The 12,818-nt window shown below is 41.8% G+C and overlaps 1 protein-coding gene across 2 annotated transcripts in view; it reads right to left on the bottom strand.

The window, feature by feature from the left end:
- The window catches only part of RNF128 (ring finger protein 128), a 105,410-nt gene that overhangs the window by 54,021 nt on the left and 38,571 nt on the right, over positions 1-12,818 (bottom strand). Inside the window, exon 1 of one of the 2 annotated variants that reach the window (XM_007178331.2) lies at positions 9,952-10,685. The exons of the other annotated variant lie outside the window; for it this stretch is intronic. Coding sequence (XP_007178393.2) covers positions 9,952-10,444 — 493 coding nt within the window. The 5' untranslated portion in view covers positions 10,445-10,685. Of the gene's footprint in view, positions 1-9,951; positions 10,686-12,818 lie in introns of those variants that run through there. 2 annotated transcript variants of the gene reach the window in all.

Genomic DNA, 12,818 nt, shown 5'->3' with positions numbered 1-12,818 from the left:
TATGTGTAAGGGGGGAAAGAAAAAAAACACCAATCGTGATACAAAAGGAAGAGAAGAGAAATATTCCATATTAAAATAGAAAAAGTCATTCTTTAAAGTTTTGTAGTGTTCAAGGCTCATTTTACATATGAAGAAACCAGTTAGTGTTAACAAGAAAGGACCACACTAACAATTATGTGAGTTAGATATATTCAAAAGACCAAAGTAATTCTTCTTTAAATTCTCATAATAGTCAGTAAATCATTTCTATTATAAGGTATGCTTCGTTCCTGTTGTTGCGAAGGTCACATTATTAACGCTTTCTTTAGGATTTATCAACACTATAGGAGTATTTTGGATTTTTTAAAATACCTGATTTTTTCTGATTACAAGTATAAAACATATTCATTATAGGAAATTCAGAAAATACAGACAAATAATAATGACGAGAACAATAATCACCTATAATTCCACCAACCAGATATAACCAAGGTTAACATTTTGGTGTATTTTCCTTTCAAAAGCTAAGACTTTTTAGTTGCAGGCAGCATTTAACTAAGCTACTTCAACATTTTATCTAAAATGATAATGATTAATATCTTGAGGGAAACATACACACACACCCCCAAGTGAGTTCAAGCACCATCTTCTTTCAAAAAAGGTCAGGGCTTCCCTGGTGGCGCAGTGGTTAAGAATCTGCCTGCCAATGCAGGGGACACGGGTTCGAGCCCTGGTCTGGGAAGATCCCACATGCCGCGGAGCAACTAGGCCCGTGAGCCACAATTACTGAGCCTGCGCGTCTGGAGCCTGTGCTCCGCAACGGGAGAGGCCGCAACGGGAGAGGCCGCAACGGGAGAGGCCGCGACGGTGAGAGGCCTGCGCACCGCGATGAGGAGTGGCCCCCGCTTGCCGCAACTAAAGAAAGCCCTCGCACAGAAACGAAGACCCAACACAGCCATAAATAAATAAATAAATACTTTAAAAAAAAAGGTCAAAATAAATAGGGTTAAACTCAAAATCACTGATTTGTATCTAACTTAAGCATTCAAGCATTAAAACCAAGTAAAGCACGACTAGGTTCTGAAACCACAGCCTCCATCAAGTCAGGCATGAATCACCAAACTTTCTTTTTGGAAGAAATCAATATTGTAACAAGCCTATGGGTAAATTCAAGCAATAATTATATTGTCATGATATCTAGAAAGACACATACATACAACTGAAAAAGACAGAACAAGAAATGGAAAAATAACAAAGAGTCCTTGTGCTCTGCTTTGCCCATAGGGCTCCAAAGTGGGGTGTTAACAGCAAAATGTGGCAACTCTAAACTGGCTTAATAACTGTGTCAAAAAGTCCATGGGGACTTCCTCGGTGGTGCAGTGGTTAAGAATCCACCTGCCTGTGGAGAAAAGGTAACCCTCCTGCACTGTTGGTGGGAATGTAAATTGATACAGCCACTATGGAGAACAGTATGGAGGTTCCTTAAGAAACTAAAAATAGAACTACCATATGACCCAGCAATCCCACTACTGGGCATATACCCTGAGAAAACCGTAATTCAAAAAGAGTCATGTACCACAATGTTCACTGCAGCTCTATTTACGATAGCCAGGACATGGAAGCAACCTAAGTGTCCATCGACAGATGAATGGATAAAGAAGATGTGGCACATATATACAATGGAATATTAATCAGCCATAAAAAGAAATGAAATGGAGGTATTTGTAGTGAGGTGGATGGACCCAGAGTCTGTCATACAGAGTGAAGTAAGTCAGAAAGAGAAAAACAAATACCGTATGCTAACACACATATATGGAATAAAAAAGAAAGTTCTGAAGAACCTAGGGGCAAGACGGGAATAAAGACACAGACCTACTAGAGAATGGACTTGAGGATATGGGGAGGGGGTGGGGTGAGATGTGACAGGGTAAGAGAGTGTCATGGACATATATACACTACCAAATGTAAAATAGATAGCTAGTGGGAAGCAGCCACATAGCACAGGAAGATCAGCTCGGTGCTTTGTGACCACCTAGAGGGGTGGGATAGGGAGGGTGGGAGGGAGGGAGACACAAGAGGGAAGAGATATGGGGATATATGTATATGTATAGCTGATTCACTTCGTTATAAAGCAGAAACTAACACACCATTGTAAAGCAATTATACTCCAATAAAGATGTTAAAAATAAATACATAAATAAAAATAAAAAGATCACTTAAAAAAGAATCCACCTGCCAATGCAGGGGACATGGGTTTGATCCCTGGTCCGGGAAGATTCCACATGCCTCAGAGCAACTAAGCCCGTGTGCCACAACTACTGAGCCTGTGCTCTAGAGCCTGCAAGCCACAACTACTGAGCCCATGTGCCACAACTACTGAGCCCACGTGCCACGACTACTGAAGCCTGCGCATCTGGAGCCCGTGCTCTACAACAAGAGAAGCCACCACAGTGAGAAGCCCACGCACTGCAATGAAGAGTAGCCCCCGCTCGCCACAACTAGAGAAAGCCCGCGCTCAGCAACGAAGACCCAATGCAGCCAAAATAAATAAATAAATTAATTAATTAATTATTTTTTAAAAGTGCGTGTATTCTGTGCTTGGAAATAACTCCCTACAGTGTGTAGCTGAGGATCACCACAGTTAACTAGCTCCAATACAGTGAAGGATTTGTTTCTGTAGGTGACTGGGCTCCTACCACATGCTGCAAGAAGTCATTTCCTCAGGAGACAAAGGTGACAATTGTGCTGCTTCAAAGATTCTTCGTCTTGGGGCGCAAGGTAGTCTTCTGGGGTTCTGGTACTGTTCTGCTTCTTGAGCCAGGTGCTGGTTACACAGGTGTGCTTGCTTTGTGAAAATTCACTGAGCTATACGTTAATTATTTCTGTACCTATTTGGTATGTACATTATTCTTTGACGAAATTTACATATACAAAAAATTATTCACCCCTAGGCAGTATTTGTGGTACCCTATCAAGTAAACTTTGGGGAAAACCCCAACAATAGTTTACAGTTCAGTGGTCATCATGAATAAGAAAGGCCATTTTAGCCAATGAGGTGCTACTTAACCAAGCAACAAGGAAACTGGGTGCAAACCTCATTTGTAACAAAGACATCACCTATAGGAATATTATAGGAGAAGAGGAACTAAGGTACAAATGGTGATCAAACCTTTCAAAACACCAAGGCCACACACAATAGGCAATAAACATGGGTTAGACCAGATCATATTTATGGCTAGTAAGTATATTTTTATGTAAAGCTCTATGGGGCATATTTTTGTTTTAAATGTTCCAATTCACACCCCTCGCCGTCGCCATTTCTGCACTTCCTTTCTGCTGGTTAATGGAAGAGAAGCTCAATTCCCACCCCTCCAGTCAATGACCACCATCTTCAGCTTACAAGAGAACCCCCTCTCTATTTTTAATTACATGGGAAAATGCTTACAATAATAAGCAGGATGCAAAACTGTATATACAGTATATAATTATAATTCTTTAAATAATATATATGCAGAGCAAAGGAAGCAAATGACAAAAAAAAAACCCAAATGCTAAAATGGTTATATTTATGGCTTTTTGTGTTTTCCTTTAAATTGTCTGTATTTTCTTAATACTACATTAATATTCATGAAAAAATAACCATTATGATAAAAGTAGGATACATGGAAAAAGAGACTAGAAGGAATATTAACGGTACCATCTCTGCATTGTGGAATTATACGTAGCTTTTATTTTTAGTTTTATACTTTTCTGTATTTTCCAAGTTTTCTGCAAGACGCATGGTTAAATTTATAATCATAAAATAACTTAGAAAATATCTTTGGTACTCTCCTCTATTTCCTCCATTTAAGCCTGAGAACAGAGACTAAATGTGGCATTCTATATGAGACAACACACATCTTCCATGGACTGGGGGAAATAGTTCTTTATGTACTTAGAAAAACAATTCACCGATCAGGCTATATTTTTGTAAGGTTTTTATGTTATGGAATTCCACATTCATCAACATGTTCACTGGAAGCACTTTAATTGGAGACATAAGTTGAATGGTGTAAATCAAAGTTTTAAAACATCAAAGAAAAAATAGAACAGGGAAAGTTCAATGTAAATACTCACTGTCACTATTTCTTTGTTACCTAGGTCATTTTGCCATTAAAAACCCATAAACTGGCACATGATGGTGACCAACATAAAAATTAGGGCGTTTGCAATCTTGAAGTATTTGTACAATCTTAGTCCTCCTTATTTTCAGGCAAGAAGCACAGTACTTAGCATACAGTAGACCCTTGATAAATGTTCTATGAATTGAATTTCAATCCCCTTCTGTTACATATTTTTCTAGGGAATCATATGACCCTCTGGCATTGTTGTGTATTTAAGGCCACTCAACAAGCATTTCCAGAGCACATAAAGTATAAAGGTTCCTATGGGGAATATGACAATAATAAAACATTAAAATGATTACGATCCAGTAGGAAGGTAAAATATATAAACAAAAAACTACCAGCAAAATGGAGAAAGTATTATAAGAGATGGAGTTCTACGGGAGATAAGAGAAGAGATTATTTTGTTTTTGGTGCGGGGGCTGTGGTGGGAAGAGGAAAAGAAGGAATTATGAAAAGCTTCAAAGATGAGGAGGCATCTGTGCTGGGTTTTGAAGGATGGGTAAGGTTTTGACCAACAGAGCTGGTAAGAAAAGGGTACGTAGGCAAAAGCAGAAGTACGAGCAAAGGAATGATAATGGAAAAGGGTAGAGAACATGTTTAGGGATCAATAGGAGACAAGAAATACATAAAGCTTCACAAGTAGGTTGGGACTAGATCATTAAGAGTCTTATACGCCATGCTGAGAAACATAGTCTCAAATTTATAAGTAATGGGCTTTTGAGCAATGGCGTATGTGTGACCAGAGCTGTGTTCTGGTGGTCACGTGGAGGAAGAACCGAAGGGGAGAAGTGACTGGAGGCAGGGAGACCAATTAGGAGGCTAAGTATTTGTTCCCATGAGAAGACACAGGAACTGAAATCAGTGTAAAAACAATTGTGAGGGAGAAGGGAACATATGTGAGAAGACTGAAAGTGATGGAAGCAACTGGACGTGGCAGATATTTACTGGAGGGAGAGTGTTGGGGGCTTGGGTATGAATGCAAGGAAGAAAAGGTATGAGGTGCATATGTTAATAAAATAACAGAAATGAAACAAAAGAGAGGCAAGAGAAGCAAGAGACTGCTTAGGAAAGAGTTTCAAAGGAGTGGTCAACAATATCAAATACAGTACTGCAGAGAGATCAAAAAGGATGCACGTGGAACAGATTCTGGAATGGTATTTTACGTTGGTAAATCATCACCACCCAATCTCTTCTCAACTTCTTTTGAGCCTATCATTCTACTAAAAAAGGTTCTTTTTGATGCCAACTTACTAGGGGGCAAAAAAAAAAAAAACAGCCAACAACAACAAAAAACCCAACAAAGAATAAAAACTAAATGTCAAGTGGTTGAGAAGGGATAGGGTGGTAATAAATCAGTGGAAAATCCTATTCCAAAGTCCTTTGTGAATGGGAAGAAGATTGGTTACTTGAGGGAGAAGCAGTTACTTGAGAAAAGAATGACAAACATAGGTGGGCCAAAAGATCATTTTCTGGTAAAACAGTCAGTCTACTCAACTTATTCCTAAAGGGTTACAGTCAGATGTCAGGTAATATGGACCTTGAAGTACTCTAGGCTATTCATTTTCAAATTGTATACCACAAACATACAAATCACTTTTCATTTTCCAAAATACATTTAACTATCTTAACTGTAATAAAGAAAAATTATAGTAGCTTCCTAAATGTCAGGCTCTATGCTAAACACTTTATCTGTAGTATCTCATTTAATCCCTTATCAGGTAAGTTTTTTATTATGCCCATCTTACACAGGAGAAAACTAAGACTTAGAGAAGTAAAATACTGGCCTAAGATTTTAAAAATATTAAGTGGGGCTTCCCTGGTGGCGCAGTGGTTGAGAATCTGCCTGCTAATGCAGGGGACACGGGTTCGAGCCCTGGTCTGGGAAGATCCCACATGCCACGGAGCAGCTGGGCCCGTGAGCCACAATTGCTGAGCCTGCGCGTCTGGAGCCTGTGCCCCGCGACGGGAGGGGCCGCGATAGAGAAAGGCCCGCGCACCGCGATGAAGAGCGGTCCCCGCACCGCGATGAAGAGTGGCCCCCGCTTGCCGCAACTGGAGAAAGCCCTCGCACGAACCGAAGACCCAACACAGCCAAAAATAAATAAATAAATAAATAAATAAATAAATAAGAAAATCCTTTAAAAAAAAAAAAAAAATTAAGTGGTAGAGGGAGGGAGTTTGGGATTAACATATACACACTACTATATATAAAACATGTAACCAACAAGGACCTACTGTATAGCACACAGAACTATACTCAATATTTTACAATAACCTATGAGGGAAAAGAACCTATATATGTATATATATAACTGAATCACTGTGCTATACACCTGAAATTAACACAACATTGTAAATCAAGTATACTTCAATAAAAAAAAGAAAACCTAAAAAAAAAAACCTGGCAGAGGCCATCTTCTTAATACACTCTAAGAGGTCTTTCAACAATGTATACAAGCAACTGTTTTATATAGCAAACTCTATCCCAGGGAAGACCACCAAATCATTAACTTAAATGGCTTGGTTCATTCACTTTTTTACAGCCCTCAGGAATAATGCTTCTCCTGCCATCCCTCTGAATATGTTTCAAGTTCTTGTAAATGCGTCATGGATTATGAAAGTGGAAGCTTTGCACAGGTCTTTCAACAAATTCATGCCTGCACATGTTGACTCAAGGAAAATTGTGTAAGGAAGTACTGACACCACTTCAACCCGTGGGCTGTGCTCAATTAGAAAGCATGCAAGGCTCAGGCTCATCTGCTTGGCGAAAGGAGACTAGTTAGTTGTGCAATAACAAGAACATGCATAACGTGTCTCATCGTGACAACCATACATTTTAGACAGCTTTAGTGCTTACTCTGTTTTGGCTGCTTCTTATCTGATTTTCATATTTAAATAAGACATGAATAGTGATTAAACTGTGAAACCAAAATTTTCTCTGCATTTTATTCCCAGTTTCTGGATCAATTTGAATGAAAAATATCCAGAGACTGCAGGATCATCTGTAAATAAAAATCTGTCATTTAAAATTTTTTATCTGTGTGAATCAGGATTTTCTGGAAGATAATATACAGAAATAAACGGCATGGGTTGCTGCAAGCCTACAGCTACCCTTTGGGAAAATTTGGTATCCATAAAAACAGCCTGATTTTTTTAAAAAATAGCCTGATTTTCCTAATCGATTGCACTTAGATAGTGGAGTTTCTCTCCAATACACAAAAGTTTTAAAGCTACTGTTCTAAACCAGTTAGTTCTGTTACTTGAAACAAATGGGTCTTCATGGTCGCAGGACTGTGATAGGTGGGTGTGGATGATCAACACGAACTCCAACAAAGGACAGACAATTCAAGCATAGGCCCCTGTGAGAGGGGGTGAAGAAAGGTTTTGTAAACAAAGACCACAGCAATGGCTTTTCCACATTTGGTGGCCCTTGTAGAATTCATGGCAATATATATTGTTAATCAGCACATAAACTTCAGTCCTACCTCTTTGCCACTAAGATCCAAGAGAAATCGTTTTTGACCAGAGATTACAACAAACCCTGGGATTACTCTCAGGAATGAGCAAAGCAAACAACACAGCACTCTGCAAACAAATATTTAACAACATATGTGGATGAAATGCAAAGTGATTTTTCCCCTGTGTTGAAAAGTAGTTTCTCCAGGAGTTCAAGGAAGAAACGCGATTCCATTCCTCAAGTAACTAGCTAGTTCCTTTAGCTAGTTAGCCTAAGTGTAACATTGCTAGAGTCAGCATCTCAGATAATAATACATTTTTAAATTACATTTTTAAAGTATCAAAACACTTTTCTGAAAACTGAGACTCAGTAATGTTAAATAATCTGACCAAGGACACAAAGCTATTGTGTGGTAAATCCAGAATTTGATTCTCATTCTTGACTACAATGCATTTGCTTTTCCTAGTACACCATACTGTCTCTCAATAAAGAATAAGTAAGATGTATGTAGAGTGCCTGGCACATAGTGGGAGCTCAACAAAATTAATTTTATTGTCCCCTAAAACTATCAGATAAATATAAGCTTATATACTTAACAGAAGTAGGATGAAAGCAGTCTAAATTGGAATTCTCTAACTAAAGAGTACTCTTCAATTCCAAATCATCTGTGCAAATGAATCTCATTGGGAGGAAGCAAAGTCAAACCCTTGCATTTAGGTAGCCAATTGAAATGTAAGGACTTTAAAATACATCAAGTCCTTATTCTTTGTTTCTATCAGCCTTTAAAAAGTAATTTCATTCTAATCAACGAATTATCAACCAAAAGAGATGCAGTTGCTCCTTTCTTTAATCAATATAAAATCTAAGAATCACAGCATTTTAGAGCTGGAAGGGAGTTCATCTAGTTCATTTTTTGTCACGATCTGCCAACCTGGCTTCCTCCTCCTGCCTCTATACTATCATTTGACCAGTGAGTAACTTGTACAAGGTTGTGAAGCTGGTAGAGGCAGAGAAGGGACTAAAAGAGCTAAAATCTCCTAAGTTCCAGTTCAGTGCTCTTTCCATTATACCACCCAGCCACTCAGTGCAAGTGCTCTCTAGGCAGGGCCAGACATACTGTTTTAGGAAAAACACAGAATCTCCAGTAGCTAAACAAGCAGATTCATCTCTCCAACAACTCTGAAAAGCTGATCCTACCACCTAACCTTTACAGAGGATGATGTGTTAAACTCTTTTACCATCGTTATTTCATTTCATCCTCAAGGCAAACCTGTAGGAGTGGTTCATTCTTAGTTCTTTCCCATTTGAGGAGGGAATCCAGGCTAGACTTCAAATAAGTTGCTCAAGGTCACAGGACTAGTAAGCAATGGAGCCGGAATTTAACCAAGGTCTGACTTGAGGCCCAGCTCTCAACAACTATGATATACTGCTATTACTATTACGTGTCTCTGCCTTTTTCTCCCCCAATTTTTTTTCTTTGTCTTTTGGGGCCTAGGATCACTATGTACATATGGTATGGATACCTAATCACAAATAGGGAGAAGGTTTCTGGAAGGATAACTGAAGAGGGAGAAACAGTAATCCACCTCATCTGCACAAATTTAAGACCTACCTGGATTACATTTTCCAAAGTCTAGGCCTTTGCTAGCCTCATGCATAAACCTCTTCTTCTTTAATAACACTAATCACCTGTTTTGCCACTCTATATCCTAAATCAGATTTTTTCAAATGCAAAGGAAAGCACTGAAACCAAAAATCACTTGGGACCTGAGACCCCTGGGCAGAGAAGAACCCGACAGCTGAGCAAAGTTTCCACCAAAACTGGAATGAGGTTAACAGGGCACAGTAACACAATCTTGTACCTGATACTAGGAAACATGCAGAGAAAACAGTGAGAGAGGAGGGAAAAAATCTGCTGCGGGCCTGAGGCTGTTAATCAGGACAAGACTGAGGAAGGGATTTCCAGGCAGGCTTCTCGGGTAGGCTTCTTCCCAGTCATTTCAAAGCCAATGCCCACCACCAACCAATTAACCCAATGCAAACCACCCTCGTGAAACAGCAGGAAAAGACGACGCAGAGCCCAAACAGTCCTTCTCGAGTTGCCAGCCTCCTCACTCTGTTTTTACCCTTTTCCACCAGAGAGGCAAATTCTAAAGGATTTTTCCGCCCAACCCCCCGACGCAGGGTGAATCTCGGGGAAGAGAGGACCCTGCCCTCACTCGATGGGGACAGAAAGGACACTCGTTTTCCTTTGGAGCAAGGGGATAGGGGGAAGAGTACACTGAGGAAAATAAGGGAAAATGGCCTTGGCAGGGGTTTGATGGCGCGCAATTCGGTAGCCGCACTCACCCGGGTGAGACATGGGGATGACCTCATTGCGGGTCCCCGGGAAGTTAAAGATGACGGCTCCAGACGCCCCTCTCTCGTAAGCCAGATGGATCTTGTCTGCGAAGGTGCAACCCCCGCCGCGCTGGATGAGGGCCAACCAAGAGACTTGCACGCTGCTACCCCAGTCCCCCGGGACCGTGGGCACCGTGAAATTCGTGTGCGGGTTACAGGCGTTCAGCGCCCCTGGTCCGTCGGGCGGTACCAGGACCCCAGCCACCGGCTCGAGCGGCGAATCCTGGCCGTACACGCCCTCCTCGCTCAGCTCCCACACGGTGCGGTTCACTCCGGTGTGCGGAACCCGCCAGGACACGTTGAGGTACGCGGTCCACACTGCTTCGGCTCCCCGGGAACCGGGGGCTTGCGGACTCAGAGCCAGCAGGAAGCACCAGGCCAGCAATCGGGAAAAGCCGCAGCCACCGCGGCAGGAGACCCCGGCCCCGGGCGGCGGCCCCATGGCGCGCGCGCTCTGCGGTTCCCTAGGGCCCCTGGCACGCGCCTTCCCGGCTCTCGGCGGGACCCCGGCCTTGGCCAGGTGCGCGCCAGGTGGGGAGGGGGCGGGGAGAGACTGGCACGCGCGGCGGGCTGGGTCGAAGCCGACAGGCACGTAACGTCGCTGGAGATGTTGCCGCAGATGCAGCTCTTCGGGGCTCCAGTCCTCTCCGCTACTGCCTTGGCCGCGTCGGGCTCCGGGGCTTTAGCGTGAAGCTCCGCCCAGCCGACTGGGGGTGGAGGCGGCTGGGAGGGAGGAAAGGACACTGCGGGATCCGCCTTTTAAAAGGGTAACAGGATGGGCAGGCATTAGAATAGGATCGGAGGCTGTGTGGTCAGGTGTGTCAAGTCGTTGTATGAAAAATGGACAGGCGAGGAACTATGGAATCAGCGAACAGAAACGCTCGTTGGTAGGATTCGAGTCCGTTTTGAATTGCAAGAATATATTTTTCCCTCGTAACGTTTGCCTGCGGGGCATTTCTGGCTTAAGGTGCCAGAATGCGAAAGTACTTCTAAAAAGCGCAGATCTGAAAGGTCTGACTTGCAGTCCAGAGAATTTGGGTAGGTGGGTGGTGCTTAAGCAGGCTATTTACTAATTCTCTAAGGGGGGGGGCCGGAAGAGCGCATTGCCTTTTTTTTTTAAAACTTTTTCCTTTCCTTCTCTAAACAAGCGTCATACCTATGTATTTCCTTCTTACCCTTACCTCATACTAAATATACTGCATCAGATGCCCCTTCTAAAAGTTATCTTAGCCCTCAAAAAAGAATGACCATTTTCATACTCCTCAAAACTAAGCCTCTTTTCTTCCATTTTCCGCAAACCAGACTTACCCAAACAGATATGTCTGCGCCATTCATGACCTTAACTACATAATCTTTCTCCATCTCCCACTAACTAAAAAAGAGCCTGACTCACCTTGACAATTCACTCACAGCACTATTGCGTTAAGATTTCTCCTTACTTTAAGTGTACAATTTTTATCTACCCTGTCAGTTATTACATTTAGTAGGTGCTCAATAAATATGCATGGATTAAACTGAATTAATACTTCTGGTGTCTGACAGTTATGGGTAACTTTTGCCCTTGGGGAAATTACTTCTCTGTGCCACAGTTTCCTCATCATCTGCAAAATGGGGATAATAATAGTACCTACATCATAGAGTAGTCCAGATGATTAAATGAGTTCCTACATGTAAAGCACTTAGAACAGTGCTTAGCAGAGTGTAAAAATTATATCTGTTACATACTATTATTATTAAACAAATTCAGGGACCCAATACTTTTAAAATAATATTAAGGTTGTTACTTTGAGGTAATAATCAGAGAAAGTAATGTTCAGGATGTTCACTTTTAGCCATTTTTTTCAGTTCAAATAAATATAATTTACTTTATCCAGCCCAACATTTGTTAAATTCCTAATCAATCATTCCACTCCCCTGGCCCAACATTTACTTAATCAATATTATTTGCAAAGATTAAGCATGGGACAATCCTGCACGTGATGCTCTTATGGCTTGAGAGAAACCTAGAGGAAAATTAACACCATAACCAAAGAGCACCTAGAATCCAAATAAATGGGCAATTTTGTGAAACATGAATCGTAGGTGTTGCAAGGGACTTTAGAGGTCAAGGGAGGTGTATGGGACCAATAGCATGGCACCCCCAACTACTGATGATGTTAATCTCTTAGATAAAAATTACCTAGGGGAAAATAAAAGGGTAGCATCTGTCATCTAAAGAAATGGTACGGGACTTCCCTGGTGGCGCAGTGGTTAAGAATCCGCCTGCCAGTGCAGGGGACACGGGTTCGAGTCCTGGTCTGGGAAGATCCCACATGCCGCAGAGCAACTAAGCCTGTGCACCACAACTACTGAGCCTGTGCTCTAGAGCCCGCAAGCCACAACTACTGAGCCCACATGCCACAACTACTGAAGCCCACGTGCCTAGAGCCCGTGCTCCACAACAAGAGAAGCCACCACAGTGAGAAGCCCGTGCACTGCAACGAAGAGTAGCCCCCGCTCGCCGCAACTAGAGAAAGCCCGCACGCAGCAACGAAGACCCAACATAGCCAAAAATAAATAAATTTATATAAAAAACAGAAATGGTACAGTTCCAGAAATTGTCTGAAATTGCTGGTGAAGAACACTCAATATTCAATCAATATTACCTGCATGATTGGGACTTCCCTGGCAGTCCAGTGGTTAAGACTCCACACTTCCAGTGCAGGGGGTGTGGGTTTGATCCTTGGTCGGGGAACTAAGATCCCACATGCCACGCAGTGCAGCAGAAAATATATACATATAAAACCTGCATGACAATCAAGTATGTTGTACTTTGA

The sequence above is a fragment of the Balaenoptera acutorostrata genome, chromosome X (genome assembly GCF_949987535.1).
Source record: "Balaenoptera acutorostrata chromosome X, mBalAcu1.1, whole genome shotgun sequence".
NCBI classification, from domain to species: Eukaryota; Metazoa; Chordata; class Mammalia; order Artiodactyla; family Balaenopteridae; genus Balaenoptera; species Balaenoptera acutorostrata.
This window is presented reverse-complemented; position numbering and strand designations above follow the sequence as displayed.